Consider the following 24286-nt stretch of genomic DNA (forward strand, 5'->3'; position numbering starts at 1 on the left):
GAAAAGTCTTGTTCATATAAGAGGGGCTATTTGTGGCAATAAAAGGAGCGATTGCGATTGTATTTTGACCAAATACTGTTATTTGTTGACTATCCTTTCATTAAGGGGAGGGCCCCGTAGGATGGTTTAAGAGACCATTACTTATAATTTCAGCCACTTAATGATATTATTTATAAATCTTCCCTATCTTCTCTATTAATTCAATTGATATAATTTTGTGTAGGGACACTCTCTAGCACGATGGGTATAAAACTGTGTTCGGCTCCGCAAATTTCTGAGCATTGGCCATAGAAAATGCCATTTCGTAGGGATAGTCAAGGGAGTTGGTTAACTCGCCCGGGGATAGCATCTGCTTTGATACCTATGGCGGGTATAGCTCATGAATTAATGACATCAGTGGCTGAGATTAAAAACGAACATTAATGTTAGTTGAGATAACTACTCGGTTGTCCACTTCGAGGAGCCGAAAGTTATTCGTTTGAATTATATAGGAATCAAAAAAATATTTGAAGTCTGTGTATTCATACGATCAGTACCATTGGTGTCGTATGGTTTTAATGGTTATTTTATTGCGATTTGTTTCATCTATTAAATAGAGTAGCTGAAGGGGTGGGGAAGCATTAAAAATAAGTATGAAAGCGGGGATGATTGTCAAGCAAGTTTCGATTCCTTGTCCTTCTAATAAGTCGATTTGAGTAGTTATTGGTTAAGGAATTAATTATTATGTAGGAAACTAGGATAGTGATTCAAATGAAAATGATTAAGGTGTGGTCACGGAAAAGATTATTTGTTCCATAATAGGTGAAGCTGCATCTCGGAAAATAATTTTATTTCAAGTTGCCATAATTGAATACTTAATTTAATTGAGTGTTAGTATGACTTATTGGTGGATGTTGAGGCGTCCATTCTACTGAAGTAGGTATGTGTGACGAGATTATTATAGCTCGTTGAGCCACTATGCTTTCTCAAATGATAAAAATCAAAGAAATTTTTGCAATTATTGATAGCGTGGAACCTAGCGAGGATAAAACATCCCAGGAGGAATAAGCATCTGGGTAATCTGAGCGTTGGGGTATCCCCCCTAATCCAAGAAAGTGTTGAGGAAAAAAGGTTCAATTCACCCACAAAAATATAAGGATAAAATGGGTTTTTAATCATTAAGGGTTCATGACTAGCCCTGTTAATAGGGGTATTCAGTAAACAACTCCCCCCATGATAGCGACGACTGCTCCTATTGATAGAACAATGAAAATGTGCTACTTCATAAAAGGTGTCGTGAAGAATGATATCTAGCGAAGAATTACCTAAGATTACTCCAGTGAGTCCCCCTATAGTAAATAAAAAGACAAAACCTAAACTTGTAATTAATGTAGGAACGACAATGATTATTGTAGCTGCGGTGAAGTAAATATATGATGGGCCCAGACAACAAAACCTAAAATACCGATAGCTAATATTGCATGTATTATTCCCAGTGTTCCAAATGGTTCTTTTTTTCCTGCCTGTGACGGATGATGTGGGAAACTATTCCGAATCCTGGCAGGATCAAAATATATACATCTGGATGGCCAAAGAATCAAAATAGGTGCTGGTAAAAAATTGGGTCCCCTCCTCCTGCGGGGTCAAAAAAAAAGAAGTATTAAAATTTCGGTTTGTTAGAAGTATCGTAATAGCCTCTGAGAGGACTGGGAGGGATAGCAGAAGGAGAAAAGCTGTAATTTTAATTGATCGAATAGAGGAACCCGTTAAAAAATCATTCCTGGAGTTCGAATATTAATTGACAATCTTGCCTAAGATAGAGACCTCTAGTGTCGGCGCTTTGCGTCCTCCCAAAGGTAAATATTATCCAATTAAAAGTTTTTCTCATAGCGTTATGCATGTTTTAGTAAAGTTTTAACAATGAGTTATGCTAATTAAAAATTGTTAATAAATAGGGAAAACTAGTTCAACGGCTTCAGAAATGTTCGGAAAACGAACCATTATCATTTTTAAGTAAGTGAATAAACAATTTTCATCTAATAAATTCCATGAAAATAGGGTGAGTTGGCGATGTTACTTAAGCCTCGACGGAGTAGGCGGTAATTTTCAAAGCAGACAGCAGGACGCAAAAATAAAATTTTGACGTTCTGCTGTCTGCTTAACCCGCGTTTTTCAAACAAAATGGACAGTTCACCCCTTGGTTCACCCAAGGCTTCCACTTGTCAGTCTGGTGAAATTTCAAATATTTCTGGGTATGTTTAAATAAAATTTGTTTTATAATTAATATACTGATATATTTTATATCTAGGTTAATTGGGTCTCCTTTGAGAGTAATTCAAGATTACGACATAAATTGTCAACCCAAAGGACCATGGACAAAACTTTTAAGAGATTTTCCACTCTCCTTTTCAGAAAGTGATATTAATTTTTATCAAGGGCAAACTAAAGCGGAAAAACATAATAAATCGGGGTATCAAATGTATAAAAGTAATAAGGCAGGAAATGTTTTGTTACATTATGGAGAGTCTTTAATATCAATTAAAGCTGATGTAGAAGCATCATTTACTTTAAAAAAAATACAAAGTATTTATCAAATTAAACTATCTTGGAAAAATTTTAGTTGGCAACTGTGAATGTGTAGCTGGAAATGGGGGTAGATGTAAGCATATTGTTGCTGTACTATGGTTTTTGATTGATAATGTTAGGATGGGTAACACCTATCTAATTAATGATGTTTCCTGTACTGAAAAAGAGTGTGGATGGGGTGTCCCACACCTGACACCAGCTGATAAGGTCAACGTAAATTTTGATGAATTGACATTTGTCAAACATAGACCAGGGAAATCTGATGAAAGGCAGAGAAGTATAATCTCAAAGCGCCGGGAAAAATTTCAACTATCAAATACTATTGTCTCACAATCAGCTTTAATAAATCTCTACGAAACATCAAATAATCTTTCAAAATCAAGTTTATTTAAAGATTTATTATCAGATTGCAATTTTCAACCAGTAATGCCAACTTCAAATTCTGCAATAAGAATAGAAGATTCTGAAAATATAGTTCAAAGCTGTTTAGAAAATATAATACCTCCAAATTTGCCAGTTAAATTATGCGATTTTAAATTGGATGAAAGTTTTAAAACCAAACTACCTCTGATATTAATTTTAACTATGGAAGAAGCTTGGGCCTTAGAAGAGAGAACAAGAACCCAATCAGAATGCCTTGAGTGGAAAGCTGAAAGAAAATTAAGGATAACAGCTTCACAGTTCAAGGAGATCATTCAAAGGAGAAAGGAAGTGAATGAAGGCTTTGTTAAAAGATTGAAGAGTGAGAAAACTGTAGCAACTAAGTTTATGAAGGATGGACTAAGTTGTGAAAATGAAGCTGTGGCTCAGTACCTTGAGATTCAGAATGCTGTGAAACATGTCTACCCAGTAGGATTTTGCGTAAATCCAGAACTACCTTTTCTGGGAGCTAGCCCTGACCGTCTAGTATACGATACAAGTATCCAAGAATGGGGTCTTTTAGAAATAAAGACTTTGGCAAAGGACAGAGATTTGAAATTTACTCTTGAGGAATGTTTTGAAAAACTCAAACCTGATTATTTAAAAAAACAAGATGGAAAATTTATTTTAAAAAGATCTCACAATTTTTTTTTTTTCAAATGCAGGGGCAACTTGCAATTACTCAGCTTAAATGGTGCGATTTCTTTGTTTTCATTGGTGAAGGTTATATTTTAGAAAGAATAGAATTTGAACCAGAGTTATGGGCAAACAACTGTCAACCAAAATTAACAGAGTTTTATTTTAATCATTATATAAATTAGAAAAATACATTTTAAACCACACTGTGATACCTTTTAAACTAGTTATATATCAAATGATTTAAAAATTTAATCTCATATGAATAATCTACCACACACATTTATTTATTGTTACTGGTCCATATTATAAAATTATTATTTACTATAACTAGTCCACACTATATATAACCCAACCACCTGTAATGGCTTCTTTTTTTTTTATTCGATTGTAACGTGTGGGACAATTCAGTCCTCTCGTCCATCTGATTAATCAGGGCGAGATATGTGTAACGGCCACGCCAACGGGGGGATACGTGGGGACAGGGGTGGGGACACCCGTGGCGGAAGTATTCCGACCACCCGTTGGGGGATTGGTGGTCGTCCTCACACGGCCTTCCACAAACTCTGCCTCCCGGACGCCTGGGATTACAGGAGTGAGCCACTACTCCCGGCGTAATGGCATTTAAGGTCGCTGGCTGATGGTAGTGCCTAGCTAAAAATTATTTTTATTATAACCAGTTCCTACTATATTTACATATTTACTATAACCAGTTCCTACTATATTTACATATTTACTATAACCAGTTCCTACTATATTTACATATTTGTTATATCCAGTTCCTACTATATTTACATATTTATTATAACCAGTTCCTACTATATTTACATGTTTATTATAACCAGTTCCTACTATATTTACATATTTATTTTTACCAGTTCCTACTATATTTACATATTTGTTATATCCAGTTCCTACTATATTTACATATTTATTATAACCAGTTCCTACTATATTTACATATTTATTTTTACCAGTTCCTACTATATTTACATGTTTATTATAACCAGTTCCTACTATATTTACATATTTCTTATATCCAGTTCCTACTCTATTTACATATTTATTATAACCAGTTCTTACTATATTTACATATTTATTATAACCAGTTCTTACTATATTTACATATTTGTTATATCCAGTACACTCTACAAAAGTCTACATAGACTTTATTTGAGCAATTCAGTAAAATAAAATGTACTAAAGTTCCTTTACCGCAATCTTTTGAATAAAAAAAAATATTTATCTGTGCAACATTTCAATGTTTTTTTTAAATATAACTTCAAAGAAATTGTATGATTTTTATTTTTAACATTTATCTATCTAGCAAGGGATCACGAGAGAAATTGCATAAATAACAACAAATTTTCCATATTTTGTTCATTTTATCACTCATAGAGTTAGGGAATGTATATTTTAAAATCCGAAAGGTTTTGATTTCACGTATTGCACGCTCTACGTGTATTCTTACACTTGCAATTTCTCTAGTCATGTTTTCTTCTTCTACACTTAATTGTTTTTTTTCATGCAGAAATGGTGGAATATTTAAAGTTATTCCTCTCTCATTTAACTCTTCTTTAATTAAAAACCCACGATCTGCCATTACGGAATCCCCTTTTTCCAGCATACGAATCACACCACTTTGTACGGTGATTACTTTATCCGAAAGCCTTCCAGGTGCCAAGTCAGAAACAAAAGAAATCCAACCATTGGGTGCAATACCTATAAGGCCCTTCGCTGTATTATGAGACTTGTATGTTGAGTACGTTTGACTCTGCACTCTGAAATCTGATGGAGTTTCAATAAAAATCTCAGAACAATCTAAAATAATTCTGGTTGTTGGATAAACATTTTTGAAAGAATGGGGCATGTGTTTTTTAACTGTGTTTCGACTGGGCCAAATAGGAAGTTGAATAATCCGATTGAAGAGAAAATCTATCCAGAAAGACCAAATATTGCTTATTGTAGCCTCTGAAACTCCAGTTCGGTATGCAATGTCGGCTTCCAAAAGACCAACTCTTAGTCTGCTTAAAACTAGAAATAGTTGGTTCATTGGAGTAACCAGCGGCTTTTGTTTTTTAGCAGTTTTTCTTGACTTGTCCAACTTAGTCACTCTTGTCCAAGCTTCTTCATAGCCTTCAAAGGCAAACTCGTAAAATGCCAAGAATCTCTCCTTGCTGTCAAAACCCGTGTAAAAATGTAGGGCACTTTCATTTCCCAAAATAGCTTCAATTTTAAACTCAGGTTTTTTCTTAGCACATTCCAATTGGTTTTGCAAGTCCATCTGTATAACTTTACAACTCTTTTCATGGAGTGCAGTTTCTAATTCTTTAATATTTTTTTCTAAGTCCTCATTTTTCTGTTTACAAATTTTCAGTTCTTCTAGTAATGTCTCAATTAATAAGTTCTTTTCCAAAACTGATTTGATTAAATCTTCAGTTCGTTCTGATTCTGTATATGAGTAGTTATGATCTAAAACAGAATAAAATTATGTACCCGCCATTTACATTTCAAAGGCATAAGATCCAGGAGGAGCAGTTGATGGGGGGGGGGGATTGCCCCCAAAGTTTATACAAGGAGTAATTAATTTAATTGATCCTCCAACGTTTTTAGTTTAGAATAAATATTTCATTTGTAATTGAAATGAAATAAATTTTACCTTATTTTAGTGTAAAATTTATAAATTTAACGAACAACAAAAATAAATCTTGGTTGTTTTTACTAGGGGTGTGCCAAATATTAGGTACTACCAAATTATTTGGACCAAATACCAAATCAAATAACCAGTTTGCCAAATCAAAGTGCTTAAAACTATTTGTCAAATATTTGAATTCTTGACCAAATAATTTGATATTTGAAATTAAACGATAAAATGTATGTAATAATATCAAATAGTTTGGTATTTGGTCAAATAGTTCCAAAATCAAATAATTTGGGGTCTTCAAATAGTATTTGTTGATTTCAAATATTTTATTAATTTCTCAAATAATCAATTAACAGCTAGAAGTTGTCTGGGTTTTCCCGCCAAATATTTTAAAGCTGGCGCGCTTTTGCCATTGGCAAAAATTGAAAATGGAAAAATGAAAGCGAAAATTAAGCTAAAACTTAAAGCCAGAATCAATATAAGCTGGAATAGTGTAAAAGAAACTTGGTCTGAGGTCTCTTTACTACTATAATACTATTTAGTTACTAGTTAGATTTATTAATTATTTAAATTTATTTATGTTAAACCTCCAAACCCGCATTAATAATGCTGGTTTAAATGATTTCATTTAAAAAGTAGACTTAATTTTAAAAGTTCAAGATTAAGACGGATTAAACTTTCAACTTTAACAAGTTCCACTAATGGTAAGAAACCACTTAAAATTATATTTCTTTTAAACTTAATTGTCGCTTAATACTTATAAATAGTTAGACTGATTAGTACTTAGTATTAAGTTTTTACTCTTGTTAAATTACTAGTGTTTTGTTTACTATTTTTAACCTTTAAAAAAGTTTCCCTTCAATAATTTAGTAATTTGCAAACCAAATATGCATATTATTTGACAACCAAATAGTTAAATTATTTGACACTATTTGAGAACCAAATAGTTAAATTATTTGACACTATTTGAGAACCAAATTAGTATTTGATATTTGAATACGGTATGGTATTTGATCAAATATTTTTAACCAAATACTATTTGACCAAATTATTTGACTTTTCAAATATTTGATTTGGTATTTGATGATCTTGAAAAAAATATTTGATATTTGATTTGGTCTCCAAAAAAAGGTATTTGCACGCCCCTAGTTTTTACCAATTTAGTTGATCTCAGCTAGCTCTCAAGTAACGATATAACATAACACACTCAGAGACCCTGACCATTGCCTCGTGCCCCTTGATGTACACTACCTTTTAAATGATCGCAATCACTCACTGAAGAGCTATTTTCACCAATAGAAACATCTTTACTATCTTTTTTTTTCTTAATTTTTTTTATAGGAAGTTCAACTGTTACTTCAGCCCCCATTGAAAAGTCAAGCTCCGTAGGGTGGAGGTTGTCTACTATATCTGGACTTTGGTTTAAACCAGAATCAAACAACTTTCCTAAAACCAAATAAATATTTATTAGTATGTGAAGTATAGCCAAAGAAATCTTTACTTTTTAGTCCGCTCATTTTTTTGGATATATGTTTTGTGGGGGTGTTCAATGGTGGCTCATCCGAGTATGTTTTCCAGGGAAAATATTTAGGAACTTTATCCAAACGTGTTTTAATTCCATTTAGGTTGAAGTGAGCTCCACAAATTCTACTTGATAGTGATGGAGTCCACAAGCTATACTTCCCATATGAGCCTTGACGGTTGATACGAGTTACCCATAATTTACATAGTTTCTTATCTTTTGGGAAAGTATGAAAGCTAGTGTGGGTAGTTTTCCTTGAATTGTTTGTACAACCAGGGACGCAACAAGATTTTCCACCAGATATTTTCAATTTATTTCTAAAACTAATTAAAAATATAAAGGGCTGTAAGTAATACTAACCGGTAACCATGTCTTTGAAATAAAAATAATACAGTGACCCAGCATTTACATTTTGGCTAAATGTAATAATAGCTCCTGCAGGTATTTTACTTACCCAGAAATATTTGAAATTTCACCAGACTGACTTGTGGAAGCCTTGGAGGAACTGTCCATTTTGTTTAAATAACGTGGGTTAAGCACAAATTAATATCACTTTCTGAAAAGGAGAGTGGAAAATCTTTTAATAGTTTGGTCATGCCACTTATGTTTTGTCCATGGTCCTTTGGGTTAACATAATCTTGAAGTACTCTCAAAAGTGACCCAATTAATTATAAAACAAATTTTATTTAAACATACCCAGAAATATTTGAAATTTCACCAGACTGACAAGTGGAAGCCTTGGGTGAACCGTCTATTTTGTTTGAAAAACGCGGGTTAAGCAGATAGCAGAACGTCAAAATTTTATTTTTGCGTCCTGCTGTCTGCTTTGAAAATTACCGCCTACTCCGTCGAGGCTTAAGTAACATCGCCAACTCACCCTATTTTCATGGAATTTATTAGATGAAAATTGTTTATTCACTTACTTAAAAATGATAATAGTTCGTTTTCCGAACATTTCTGAAGCCGTTGAACTAGTTTTCCCTATTTATTAACAATTTTTAATTAGCATAACTCATTGTTAAAACTTTACTAAAACATGCATAACGCTATGAGAAAAACTTTTAATTGGATAATATTTACCTTTGGGAGGACGCAAAGCGCCGCCACTAGAGGTCTCTATCTTAGGCAAGATTGTCAATTACAGATGTGATGAAGTTAGCGGCTTCTAGAATTGAGGAGATACCTGCTAAATCAACAGAGGGCCCTCTATGAGCTAAATTTCTTGATAAAGGGAGTTTAACTGTTCATCCTGTGCTAGCGCCTCTCTCTACGATAGTCGAGCTCAAAATTAGTAGGAAAGAGGAGGGGGGGCAGTATTAAAAATATTATATTATTTAAACGGGGAAAAGCTATACAGGGTTTTTTTTGCTCGAAAAAGTGATTTTTTTCAAAAACTATGTTTTCTAGAAAGTTGAAATTTGTACTGTACATTATACGTACCGGGGGACACTTTCTACCAAAATTGCATCTAAATTTAAAAATATTTTCACGTTTTTTGAAAATTTAAATTTTAACCGCTAGGTGCTATAAGGAAATTGTCAATGAGAAAATTGTAGAAGGTCACCGAAAACGTACCAATAGCGTTGAACTAATTAACCGGTTTCCAACAAGGTCAATCCAAACATTCAAGCGCCCAAATTGAAATTGGTGACGGTGTTCATATCCCCAGTGTGGATTTGTGTCTTCCAAACATGATTATTTTGGTAATTGTAAGGGCCGTCTCTTGCAAACGAGGATTCATCCGAGAATAACATGTTGCGGAGGAAATGTGTTTCGTCGTGCACGGAATTTAGCAGCCAGTTGCAAAAATCCAGCCGTTGTTGAGCGTCTCCATCTGGAAAACCGTGGTGAAGCGTTGCTCTGTAAGGATGGTACTTATGCCTATGTAAAATTTCCCAAATGCGAGTTTTACTGCAAGCCAAATTGCATTAAACACCAGATTAACCAATTTCTGACTTTCATAAAGTTACACTAATCTCCCAATGGAATTCAAAAAAGTTATTTTAGCTTGCCCAACTTGTCACTTTTTCAAGTCGTATTTTTTCAGTGAAAAATACGTCTATTTTTTCGCGTAAACGCTATTTGTTCGTTTTCGGTGACGCTCTACAATTTTCTCTTTAACAATTTTCTTATAGCACCTAGCGGTTAAAATTTAAATTTCCAAAAAACGTGAAAATATTTTTTGATTTAGATGCAATTTTGGTAGAAAATGTCCCGCGGCACGTATAATGTACAGTACAAATTTCAACTTTCTAGAAAAAAAGTTTTTGAAAAAATCACTTTTTCGAGCAAAAAAAACACACTGTATATGGCGCTCCTAATATTGAAGGGACTAATGCCAAAACTTCCTATTATAATGGGTATAAATATAAAGAAAATTAGCACAAAAGCGTGGGACGTAACAATTACATTATAAATTTGTTCATTTTCTATTATTGATCCTGGTTGTCCTAATTCAATACGAATTGGGATGCTGAGGGCAGACCCCACCATTGCAGCCCAAACTCCAAAAATTATAAATAGTGTGCCGATATCCTTATGGTTAGTTGAGCATAATTATCGCGGTAAAATGTCTGAAGATAAAGAGGTAAATAGTGAATTTATTAATGGGTTATTCCTTTTACTACAGTTTTATAGTTTAACTTAGAGCTTTAATAGCTTAGGGTAATGAGAGGGCCTAGTATAAGAAATACCATTTGGAGTCAATTGGCTTTTTTGTAGTTTAAGAGGTCTTTGGTTAAAGATAACTAGAGTATTTTAAGTTATCCGGGGATAAAAAATATAACTTAATTATGGAGCCTAGTATTATTAAGAAAATTAGTATCTGGTATTAATAATTAATATGGATAGTATTAAAAGTTTTGGGAAGAACCCAATTATGGCATGTATCCCCCTAATCTTAATATTAGCAAAAATAGGGGTAGTCTTTACCCATTATTTATGAATATAGTCTTGTTAAGTGAATTAATATTGTGCTTATTTAAAAGATTTGACAAAATAGCTAATGTGGTTGCGTAGACTAGAAAATAAATTAAAAATATTTTTAAGTTAAGTTTTAGGGCCACTAGGAGCCAGGCTAAGTGGGAGATACATGAAAATCCTAGAATTTTTTTGTAGAGGTTTGATTAAACCCGCTTAAGACCCCAAAAATTAATGATAACACAATATAAAAAATATTTATTTTGGTTATTGTTAAGTTTTCTAGTAGTAAGGGGCTAACTTTTGTCATGTTACAATAATTAATGTGCTTAGTCATCTCACGCTTCCTAAAAGAGTTGGCACCCAAAAATGAGTGTGAGAGATGAAAAATTTATTTCTATCTGTACAGATCTGATGATAAGTATAAAAGAAGCTACCCCTGCTCAAAGAAATATTTTATAGCCGCTTCTGAGCTACCAATATGATCCTTATTAATAATTAAAGGGGTGAGTCCAATTAAATTTATTTCGAGCCCAAATCAGACTAGAAATCAGCAGGTTGCTCTTAGGGAGATTGTGGCCCTAATATAATTATTATTAGGAAAATGAGGATAGCAGATTTTATGATCATAAAAGGAGTTATTCTCATCGTTAGGTTATGGGCCTAAAAGCTTAGTTTAGCTTACTTTCAAGTTTTGGTGTTGTTGCACAACGCCCTTTAAAGACACAGGAGATCATTATATTATTAAACTTAATTTTCTTTTTTGCTTTTTCCACCCCAACAAGAAAAAAGTAAAATTAGGTTTGTTATTGTCCCTATGTTATTGTTAAGTGATTCAGTTATGTATTCCTTTGGAGGTTTATTGTTTTGTTTGGGTTATTAGGTTAGATTATTTTAAGCTAAAATCTTTTACTATAGTTACTTTGAGGTTTTATACGTTTTTTGATAAATCTTGGGGTAGAAATATTATTTGTTATATTTATTTTTTTTATAGATAGATTAAAGTGAATTAGCGAGCTAAATGCGTGCCAGCCGCTGTGGTTATACTTGTATCTAGATATGGTTAGAGTAGAGCTTTAAAGCGATGTATCTACATTAAATAGTTCTTTGTATAACAGAAAACTCTAATAAATATTTTGTTAGTAACAATATAAGGGTAAATTTGCTTGAAGAAACTAAATGTTTACATCGTTTTATTAAAGTTTTCTGAAGTAGTTAGGTAAGTATTAACTGCGAAGGTCTTTAAAAATTCTGTTCAAAGTAGAAATTTTTGTAGCTTTTGTCTCGGGGTAGAATAACAATTTTAGATTTGTTTAAGTTTCCCGAATTAGAATGAGTTAGATGCTTAAGTGTTAATTGTGACAAAATTAATTGAATAAGGGTTTAGTAGAGAGATGCTATGCGAATTTTAGGTTATCTGGTTTCTTTAGAAATTAAAAAGCAAATAGCAAAAAGTTTGTTCGGGTTAAGCTTAACATATAATTTTTATATTTTTTATTACGGGTGATTAGAGAGGCTTAATAGTGGCTCGTTGTTTTATAACAATTTTTTATGAATGATTAAATTGGTATAAAGAGAGGATTGTTCACAATGATTTAATTAGTAGAGATAAGAAGTTGTTATTTTGTTTGGTTGAGTTTTAGTTGAATTAGTTTTAATAGAGGAACTTGGCAACCATTTATTTTAACTGTTTATCAAAAACATTTATCTAAGAATAATTATTTAAAGTAAATTCTGCTCCCTGATTGAATTAAAGAGCCGCAGTTGCCTGACTGTGCTAAGGTAGCATAATCATTAGGTTTTTAATTGAGATCTGGTATGAAGGGATAAATGGGTAAATTTGTCTTTTTTAAATATTTTGAATTTAAAATTGATTTAGTTTAAAAAAAATTCTAGTTTTATAAATAAATTATTTATACTGGGGTGGTAGCCAATAAACTAAGTTAAATTAAAACGAATGTTGATCCACATTTGGTGAAATAAGATTAAGTTACTTTAGGGATAACAGTATAATATATTTTTTTCTAATCGAAGAGTATGTTTGTTACCTCGATGTTGAATTAATTAAATTTTAAGGTGAAGAAGCTTTACTAGTTAGTCTGTTCGACTATTAAAAAATGACATGATTTGAGTTCAAACCGGTTTAAGCCAGGTTGGTTTCTATCTATAATATTTAAAAAGTTTCTTACTACGAAAGGACCAGAATCTATGCATTATTTATATAATATTAAAGAGTTTACAATTTATTTAATTAATATGGCAGATTAGTGCGTTAAATTTAAGCTTCATTTATAAGACGGTGTCTTTTTTAATAATTTTGTTAATTTTAAGCTATACTTTGATACTATTTTGTCTTTTAGTAAGTGTGGCTTTTTTACTTTACTGGAGCGGAAAGTTTTGGGGTATATTCAGATCCGTAAAGGGCCAAATAAGGTCGGTTATAAGTTTGTATTTTACAACCTTTTTCTGATGATTTAAAATTAATAACTAAAGAGCAGATTTGGCCCTTATATTCTAAACAAATATTTTTTTAATTAAGCCCGATGATTGGACTATTTTTGGCTTTGGCTTATTTGGGTCTTATGTATTTTGGGAGAGGGGGATCGTTTTTTTAACAGTACGGTTTAATTTACTTTTTGGTTTTGTCAAGTATAAGTGTCTGTTCTCTTTTGGGGGCTGGTTGAAGTTCGAATTCTATTTATAGAATGTTAGGTTGTTATCGAGCTGTAGCTCAAACTATTTCTTACGAGGTAAGCCTCGCTTTAGTTTTGTTAAGTATTGTTCAATTAGTAGGGAATTATAATTTGGCTGTTAGTTGGGATTTTTCTTTAGTAAAGTTAGGTCTTTTATTAGTCTTATTGGGTGTTTGTCATTTATCTTGTCTTGCAAAAACTAACCGTAGCCCTTTGGACTTTGCTGAGGGGAAGTCTGAATTGGTATCTGGGTTTAATGTGGAATATGGTTCGGGGTTTTTTGCTCTAATTTTTATTGCAGAGTATGATAATGTTATTTTTATAAAATTATTAAGTTGTTATTTGTTTTATAATATGGATTTTTTTATAGTATTATTTAAAGTTATATTTTCCTTTCTATGGGTGCGGGGTTCTTTCGCACGTTATCACTTCGATAAATTAATAATGCTAGCTTGAAAGTGTATTTCACCTTTAGTTTTGGGGTATTTTGGGTTTTTATATGGGGGTTAATTTAGGTGAGTTTTGAATTACTTTATCAGATAGATTGAGTTATATTTATAATTTAAATAGGGCTTAGGTCAAGTAATAATAGTATTAATAAGAATATTTTTCTCTTTGTATCTCTTTTGCTAAGGGTGTTTAAGGGGTTTTCCCCGAGATCTTCGGTTTCCCTTTCCATAAAAACTTGTTAAGGTTAACGGTAATAGTTAGTGTAGGGAGCTGTTGGCTCGCGTGGCTTGCAGGGCTTGCCACCACCCTCCTACGCATTTGTAACCCGGCCACCTGGATTAAAAGGCTTTAAAAGGAGCTCGATGACTTAGGACTAGGGTGGTGCCTTGGGTATTAGCCTAGCTGATTATTATTATTATTATTATTATTATCTAGTATTAAATTTAAAAAATCATAAGGTGACCTATATTTTGCTTTCAAAGCAAATTGCTTTACTTTAGCTTAATGATTAGCTTAGTCTTTAATATTTTTTATAAATGATTATACGCTTTATTTTATTAATTAGAAAGACATGTAAATACATAGAAGGACACAAAAATGGCTTTACAGGCAATAAAGATATTCCGCGAGAAAGGTGGCGGGCGTAAAAGTGTTCAACACCGACGCGGCTTTACCCCGCAGTATTCAGATTGCTATCCGCTGAGTCAAAAACGCCGTGGAACGCGGCTCCCCGGTAGCTTCCCGAATTCGATAACCCATAGAATGGACCAAAGCCAAGTCGTCGCGGCTGAAGGAGCCGAGACATTCTCCCGCCACTGCTTTAAACAAATATCGGTGTTCAAGCCCGGAGTACTTCGACTCAGCCTGGGTGTAGGCCCAGAGACGGACTGCAGACGAAGAAGCCAAATAAGACGCGGCCAAAGGGTCAGTGCAGGTAAAGTACCACACCAACGATTCTCCGCCGGTTCATGGAACAAGGGATCTTCTATAAGGCCGCTTCCCGTCGTCGCGGGAGAGACCCGGAGGCTCCAGAAGAAATGGAACAACCGCGGAAACTAGAGAACGTTTAAGAATCTCATTAACGGCGCCGTGCCTGGAAAGCCGTCCGGAACTCTTCTTACAGCTCCCGTACAATTCGAGCTGAGCACCGCAATTACATGTGTGAGGCAGGCAGATGCGGGCTCCAAAAAGCAAACCGATCGCAATCCGACAATAATCATCGTCGAGTTCGGTGCCGAGAGAAGGCGACGGAAGCGTGTTCAGCCAAGAACCAGATTCGTTCAAGCTAACCGAGAGAAGGCGGGCTTTATCACGATCATTGACTGCGCCATTGGAAAGTAGCTTACTGGCCCACGAGGGGTCGGAGTGCGCAATAACTGGTGACTTTACCGGGGAGTCGGGGTCCGGCTCTTGTAACCCAGCAGGGGTGGTGGCGCACTGGGAGATGTAAGCTCCGTCCAAATGGCCCTATCTCCACCTCCAACTTCGGTCCGGTGTGGGCTGGTAACTGGGCTTCGGTTCAGGCTAACGGAGAGGGGCCGGGAAAACTGGCCGTCTCGGCGGATTGAGTTGCCTGTTATGGGGCTGCGGGCCTTCGTATGAGGGCACGGCGGACCCATCTCCCGGCCTTTTGGTGTTCCACCGGGATATCCGGTGCCTTCTGAATTGAGTGTCTCGCGTCAAGGGCGCGACCATCAGTAGGGGGGTCTGCTACCCATGCTGGATTTGCCACCTGTCCGGGTCTGTGGACGCTGGCGTAGGGCATAATTATGACAGACCTCCGGTGGTGTGGTTTCAATCTTACCGGGTACACCGGGCTATAAATCTGACACATGTCCAGCTTCGCGGTAGTGTCAATAGCAGGTTCTTCCAATACTCTTTGATGATTCCAATGGTCTGGAGAAGGTAAAACAGCCTCCATCAAAAGTTCCCAATGGCGAAGATCATCGCGAAAAACAAAATAGGGTGGAAAATTATTTTGCACCAAATCATCGACGCTGGAGGCCGACGACAAAAACCCCGGAAGCGCGAGTTCGGAGGCATGACGAATTCCAAGGCCGCCTTTAGCCACGGGAAGTGACGATTGTTCCCAAGGAGCCTCATCCATAAGCGTATTGGTGACGTCTTGAAGTGATTTTCGAAGAGTTCCATCGAAAGATCTGTGGCCATCTTCACAAAGCCACACAGGAGCGCTGCGGAGAAGATACGACAAACTCGGAATGGCCAAGGATTTTATAAGCAGGAAGGAACCGTGATGGGCTGCGATGTTCTCGAGGTTTCTCGCCATCACCTTTAAGGTCTCAGTCTTACTAGCTAAGTAAGAGGAAATAGCTTCAGCAGATAGGGGCGCACCGAGGAGCACGTAATTTGGTCGAGACAAAATTTCCATTCCAGGTGCTTCCGCGGCAAACATAGATTTAAAGTGCTGTTCGGGAAAGCCGCCCGGGTTAAGAATTAAAAGCTCGCACTTCCACGGGTTTACTTCAAGGCCAATGTCGGACGAAAGCTCCTGTAGAAGTTAAAGATCTTTCAAGACGACATCAGGAACCTCGCCCAAAGACGAATCTTCCAGGTACCATGTACTTAACACTGATTGCATACGGCCTGCTACGTTTTGCACGAGAAGCCAAAAAAGTGCCCTACCTAAGGGATCAGCTTGCTGGACACTCCGTTCCGAAGAAATAAGAGCCTCCTCGTAGGTAAGATGCGTCGGGGCCTTACTGAATTGCCGTTAAAAGAAATACAATTCCGTATGGTCCATGTTAACCTTCTCTGGGAGACGGTCTCGGCGGATCATGTTGAAGGCGAAGAAGTGGCCCAAGCGTTGGCGCCATGTGTGCACCCCAACTTAGCGACATGATGGCGAAGGGTTTTGCCGACGGCTACGGGACGGATGCCCCCGTCTTTCTTTTTTAGTGCGCATAAAGAGGCCCCATATAGAATGGGACAAAGCTCCGATGGAACTTGGCCAGCGAGCATGAGGTTGCAGATGTTGGTTAGAGAATTCAGCAAGCTTTCACCGGCCGAAACCGCTTCGGAGCCAATCATATCCTTCAAATGTTGAGGACGCAAACAATCCAGACCTCCCGCAGAGTCAGAAGGGAAAGTCAGTACCGCGGCGTAGACCTGGGAGGCAACCACATTAAGTACCGGGAGGGCCGCTAAATCAACCGCTTCGAACGCGTAATCTTGGTCGGCGGTACTAGAGGGGTGTTTTTTTTTAGGATGTCGAACGTTGCACAGTCTTTTATCTTGAATCTTTATAATCAGAGGGTTTAATAAGAAGTATAAGAATGAGATTGTGAAAATTTGGAGAGGCCCCAATTCATGTTAGGATAATAATTAGGGTTAAATAGCTTCAAAATATAATTTGGTTTAAAGGGTAGAATTGTAGGCCTGGAAATGTTCTTCTTTTTAAGGGAAGTGTTAATAAAATTAAAGCTAGTACTCCCTCTAATTTGTTAGGGATTGAGCGTAAAATAGCATACGCGAATAAAAAATATCATTCAGGTTGGATGTGGGGAGGTGTAACAAGAAGGTTAGCCTGATTAAAGTTTTCTGGATCATTAAATAAATAAGGGTTAATAAGGATAATTATAATAAAAATTGAGAGTGTAATTGTGTAGCCTAAAATATCTTTAATTGAAAAGTAAGGGTGAAATGTGATTTTGTCTAAATTTCTATTTAACCGTAGGAGATTATTGGATCCTTTTTGGTGTAGAAATACAATGTGGATAAAAATAAGGGCGTAGAAAATGTAAGGTGGAGAATCGAGTAAGGGTGGCGTTATCGATTGAGAATCCTCCTCAGACTCAGATTACTAGATTTGGCCCAATATACGGGATCGCTGAAATAAGTCCCCATGGTAGGACATAACCTAAAAAGGCGGTGGCTATTAGTAGAAGTAGGATTTTAACCCCAGTAATCCAGGTAGTGAGGCTTTTAATATAAAAATACAAATTGGGATAAAAGAAAAGGAAAAGAAAAAACAAATATATATAAACCATCCTGTATAATTATAAAAGTACTCATGTATGTTATTATGCAGGAATTAAACACAGTTTGAATTGAATTGAGTTCTACTTTACTTTTGTTTTATTCTAAAATTTACCTTTTGCGTGTAACCTTCAGCCCCACTTGATATAGAGCTCCATATTTCAAGAACCGACAGTGATGAAGCAAATCGAAAATCTCCATACATACTCTTCCTTTTAAACCTGGAATCCAGTTGGCGAATATCCAAGGACCACCCTATCATTGACAATCCGTCCATAGTATGGTAAAGCTTTCTGCGCCGATCTAAAAAAAACACTTAAATTAAAAATTAAAAGTTTTTAATTGCGGCATAATTTTTGTTTAATGAAAACACTTTTCCACAAATTTTTAGGTTACGATTAGAAAGATTTGAATGACGAAAAAAGAACTAAAATTTATTTTATTTTTATCTCAATTTTTTACATCTCCGATATGAAATTTGGGGCATAACTGGAAGGTATCTATTACCGCTTCTACCCTCGCCCATACAAAGTAGCAGGTGTGTACACCCCCCCCCTTTAAGGTAAAGGAAAGAAAAAAGCAAGCGATAGGAATAGATTTTAATCCGAAAAGTTTTGAGAAAATGCCCGGGATTTCATTATAGATGAAAAGCACGCGTTGGGGCTATTCGCGAATTTCAATAAAAGGCAAATTTCCTTAAAATTTGCATTTAAATGCCAGCCGCCCCTCGCAGGCATCCAGCTTCTTCGAACTCGAGATCAAAGTCTTTCGCCTATAATCCAGGTGTTCCAACATAACTCTACGTATAAACTGCGGGAGTAAAGAAAATTTAAAAGTTTCAAACCGTTCTCAGCTGAGTTGGAAATTTACTTCATTTGTTTTTTATAGTAAGAACTAAGTATTGGATTAAATAAGTGTTTTCACACACATGTGTCCAGATTTCGCAATATTTCCAAAGATATTTGGAAAAACGAGGATTGCATCTCCTCTAATTTCTGAGCATTTCGTTATAATTTTACATCGTAAAAACGTCTAGCAGATTTTAGCTAGGTTTTCATTTGACCGAAAAAACAATGTTGCTGCTCAACGCCAAACGGCAATTGTTTTATGTCGACACCTAGCGTAGTAGTATTTTCACACAGCGCGTTCGCGTAAAATATTCGTCCAGCGGAAGTGAAGGTGGAAATTACGTGGTTTCCTGTATTCAGTGCTATTTTCAAAAATGGATGACGATGTAGATCTTGTAAGAAACGCTCACGTTAAACTAAAAATATTTAGTTATATTTTATTGGGATACCATATTAGGTAAGGATTATTTTTAAACAGAGAAAATGTGAAAAGACAACCATTTTATGTGTGGTATATTCAGTGCTCCATAATTCAAGTTAACTGAACAACAATTATTTATTTTTATTTGAATTGCAGGAATTTTTTGAAAAGTTATTGCCTTTAGTTGGGCTTCCCATTTTCAAACGGAATACCAGGTTTCGGGCAGCTATTCCAGCAGCAAAAAGACTGTCTTTAACTCTGAGGTAAATGTTTTAATTCTTAAAATGAAGGTAAAATATTGAACATTTTATCTTAGATTTTTCACATCCGGTGATATGCAAAAGTCTTTGAGTTTGCGTACAGAATCTTCAAAACGGCATTAGCAATATTATAAAGTAAGCCTGTGAAGCATTGTGGAATATATTACGCAACGCGTTTTGAAATTCTTATATATAGGCTTAGTTTGTCTTTTTGGTGTAATAGTAACAAGTGATATTTCCCGAACGGTACTGATGAGCTATTTGTAAGTTTTTAAATTTCTTCAAATTTGATTTAGGTCTAGCTATTTTATCCTTTTTCATTATGGACTTTTCTACTTATTCTCGAATATTATCACACTTGTTTGAAGAGCGTTGGAACCTTCCACACTGCATTGGATCGATATATGCGAAACATGTGATAATTGAGTGCCCACCGAGCTCGGGATCGAAATATCATAACTTTAAGGGATCATTTTGTACGGTGTTTCTTCTTGCTATTTGTGATGGTGAATATAGATAAGCATTACAATTTTTAATAGGATCCATGGAAAAATATAAATACAAGCAAATTGAAACGGAGAAAACACTTACCTCTTTAATTTCTAAAGAAACCAGATAACCTAGAATACGCATAGCAACTCTCTACTAGACAGTTATGTAATAAATTTTTTGTTACAATTAACACTCAAGTTTCTAACTCATTCTAACTAAAATAAATTAAAAATTTTAATCCACCCTGAGAAAAAAAAAGGCCCTATATGTTGCAATTATTTTCGTTTTCCCGTTAGTTTGACGAAGACCTGCGGGTCGAAAGCTCGATTTTATTGCTTCTTCATCAAATATATATCCATGTGTTGCGTACGTTTAATTTTTTTTGTGTGAATACAGATACCAAATCAAATGGTGGACATTGGTGCGTGCGGTATCAGAATTGACGAAATTTACCGCTGCCTCAAAACAAAGTATTGAAAAATTAAAAATTGTCTTTTCCATATTTTTGCCTTCCCACTGCTGAGGAATATGATGAGACACTATCCCGGTACCAAACTAACCTTAAAAAAGAAATTATCTTATTATCGTTAAACAGAGCTCAAAGGATAACTGAAAATACCTTCAGAATCATGGCTACTAGATGAAGAATTATCAGGAAACCCATTAAAGGAAAACCGGAAAATGTGAATAGCATCGTTAAATCTTTACAATTTCTTAATCAGTGAAGAGTTTGAAATGAAAAAGTGGCCGCCAGAACGTAACCTAGTACAACCACAAACATTTAGTTGATCATGTTGATCTCAGTAGAAAAAAGATTAGATTAATGGTAGATGGAGGTTAATTTGCTCGCAAAATGAAGCCCTGCAAGATTTTGATATGAAACCCACAAATCCATGTAGTGCAACAGCAAGCTGCCACAGAGATTCTCTTGAAAATTTTAGCCGTTATGAAGGTTAAGTCTTATGGCAAGAATAATATGTTATTCGCTGTTAATGTTAAAAGTTCTGAATAAAATTGAGTGATGAGATATTTCTGAAAAATTCGACAAATATTTTGGTGACAAATGATCCCAAACAAGATAGAAATAAAAAGATCTCATGTAAAAGATTTGAAATGGTATTTTAAACCTTAATCTAGAATCGTAATTAATGAAATAATTTTTTAATCCAGGTGGGCATACTTAATTAAATCTCCAGCTCCTAATGATATCGAAACGTTGTTCATTTTTATAGGATCCCAGGAATTGGTGAGTGCCAAACTTTTCTTTATTGTTTACTTTTGACGTAATTATTGCGCAGTAACTTCACAATTACGTATTTAGTGACACCCGGTAGCAACTAAGTGAACTACTAATTCCTTCTAAATCTTGCTTTAGCAAATAATTAATACTTGAATTAATTAAAAAGTGCATTGAGTGAAACACTCTTGTTGTCTCTGATGGTAATAGTTATCGAATTCAAAATCAAATTTAACATAAAGGCTTTTGGGTTAAGTCATTTAAATTGACTTGTTAGCCTATAAATTGAATCGTAACTGCGCTATGTGTAAAGTTTATCAACCCGATTTTCCTAGACTATTTTATTTATTTGGCTGGTAAATTTTTCTATAGCGAAGAAAATTAGAAGAAACAAATTCATTGACAAGACTAAAAGTTTTATACAAATCTTTTTAACGTTACTTATTCTAAATCTCGGATAGTGGTGGTTTAACAATTTTAACAGCAAATGAAATTAAACAATTTCGCCTTTTCGAAATGTAGTGAATTATAATCTATAGAGTCCTTTTAGTTTTGTAAAATGTCGAGGTGGCATCTGTTAAAAGGCAGCTGCGACAGTTTAAATATACTTCGCAATGACAATTAAGTGAAATCTGTCTAGAAGCGTCTGTATGAAATGCGGGCTTCGCAGTTTTAAAATTAAAAGTTAAGACAATGAGTGGGTACCTTCTGGTGAAAATGAGAGCTTTCAGGAAAACGCTAATGGCTGTGAGAATATAGTTTCAGAAACGAGTACGTTTTGGTCTTGATTATGGAGGCTCAATTTCCATTTGAATGTCAAGCGGTAGCCTGTTCCTTAATTCTAGCGTTTCACTTTTAAAACCTTCAACGATTATCGCCCCATCTACCGGCCCATACTGACTCACTACCAACTACAGTGTCATTCTTTGTAACGCTGTTTCAAATCAAATCAAATCAAATCATTACTTTATTTTATCTTCTTTTGGATATTTATATACAAGGTGATGTGCGTTTGTGTGTGCGTGTGCGTGTGCGTGTGCGTGTGCGCCCCCCCGCCGTTGCTGCGTTTGTTATGAGTGCGTATTCTCCAACTCCTTCATATTGACTTTTGGGACGGACCGAGTGCTGAGTGTTATGCCAACCTCTCAACGTCCAATGGCAGGGTTTCCACCAATTGTTCACGGTATTCGTCTAAGTATCAATTTGCGATCACATCGGGCAGGTTCATAACCCGAGACCGTCGGCTGGACAGGCGGACGTTCTACCACAGAACCACCGACACTCATTACGCTTCATTGAAAATTAGACCTTCAGCTTTATCGGAAGCGTATTTAATAGAGTACGAAATTTTGGAATAATTGAAATAGAATTGAAATTGAAGTTATTGCATCGAAGAAATACTAATTTATCGTTTTCTCTATTGATTCAAAAAAAACGCGCCACCCAGGTTTCGAACCCAGGCTATTCGGCTTGGCAGTCAAGCGCTCTACCACAGAACCACTGATAGCTGCTTAGCTTCTTGAAAATAAGACACTCATCGTAAGCATAATAGGTAATAAAGTCTTGAATTTTTTATGAACGAATTTATGAAGGCCTAATCTGGTTTTTTTACGAATGAAGTTATGTTGATTTAATCTTGTTATTGAAATTTCGTGTTCCATTTAAATTATTGCATCGAAGTAACTCTAATGTAGCGTTGATTAAAAACGATAGCGCCGCCCAGGTTTCGAACCCGAGCCCTTCTGCATGACAGGCGAATGTTCTACCACAGAACCACCGATAGATGTTACGCTTCTTTGAAAATTATAAACTCAGCTTAGCGAAAGAGTATATTAATGGTTTTTTATGTCTAAATTTTTGACGTATGCAATTTTAAAGGTCAAATCTCGTTTTAGCACAGTCAGCCGAGATAAGAGGGTTAAAGGGTAGACCCTGTGAGTGGTCCACTTTGTTAGTTTTTTGTTATTTATTTACCGGTTTTATTATCGACCTATATATAGTTGTGTTAATGCAAAGCCAATAATTTAACTTTTATTGCTTTAAGAGCTGTCGGTTAGTCAAGTGCCTCTCTGTGCTTTGTTGATGGTAAGGTTTTTGCTTCTTGTAAATATATTTGGTGTGGATATTTGGATATCTACGATTTCTAACGCAGTCAATGATTTCCTGGGTGCGCGAATCATTATATGATATTGGAAATTGGATGGTATTTGTCTTTTTCATGCGGTATGTGTCACAACGTCAACTGGAAGTCTAAGAGTGTTGAAATAAAATGAGCGTTAAAGATGCGGCAAGTATTTCGTAAGCGAGAAAAATACAAATACCATCTGTAGATATTTATTTCATTAAAATTTGCTTCGTATTATATTCAACTGATAAACTTGTACTGTAAATTGGTTAAATTCCATTGTGCATTGTTTTAGTACGTCTAACTCACTGTTGTAACTACTTAATTTATAATATTCTGAATAAATTAAAATCGGTTGTTTCGTCTCAATTATTTTAATCATAATAACAATTTTCTACCAAGAGGGATAGTACCAGGATTACGTTTTTAGTAAATAACTCTGAAATGCGGAAATATATCTTTAATGGTCATCTCGAGAAATTAATACCACAAGGGACAATTCTTCCGAGGAGAGGTATATTTTGGCAAGCTTGCCAACTTGTTTGTTTTACTTTGAGGGACCTCGCATAGGTTTTCGGATCTTGTGTTAACTTTTTTAATATTGATTTTAGCAATTAAATTTTTACTATGGTAGTCCCGGAATAAAAATTAAATTGTACTGTATTTATACAGCTGATTAATGTTTAAAATTTCACTTTTTAAAAATAGATTTTTGGTGTGAGTTAAATATGGGGCGTTAAATATATTTCTTATAGTTCGTTTCTGAAGTATTTTTAACCTATTAATATTTTGTGTAGAAGTATTACCCCAAATAAACAATCCGTAACTCAATCTTGAAGAGAATAAAGCATGGTACACTTCTTTGAGGGTTTTATGACACATTAGGTTTTTACTACTGTATATGATGCCGCAGATTTTCCTTAAATATTTACATAGGGTCTCTACGTGTGGGTTCCAGGTTAGATTTTGATCGAATATTATACCAAGATATTTATATGTTTTAACTTTATTAATTTTTGATTATCTATATATAGGTCACCATCGTCGGTTGTCTTTTT

At 35.1% G+C, this 24286-nt stretch overlaps 1 protein-coding gene across 1 annotated transcript; it reads right to left on the bottom strand.

The window, feature by feature from the left end:
• Window positions 1-4936: 4936 nt before the first annotated feature.
• On the bottom strand, window positions 4937-5695 carry LOC149931645 (uncharacterized). The gene has a single exon (XM_090156540.1). It carries the CDS (start codon window positions 5672-5674, stop codon window positions 4937-4939), a length of 738 nt encoding a protein of 245 aa, XP_090012666.1. The 5' UTR covers window positions 5675-5695.
• Window positions 5696-24286: the final 18591 nt, after the last annotated feature.

The sequence above is a fragment of the Leiobunum rupestre genome, chromosome 8 (assembly GCF_980474605.1).
Source record: "Leiobunum rupestre chromosome 8, qqLeiRupe1.1.hap1, whole genome shotgun sequence".
NCBI lineage: Eukaryota > Metazoa > Arthropoda > Arachnida > Opiliones > Sclerosomatidae > Leiobunum > Leiobunum rupestre.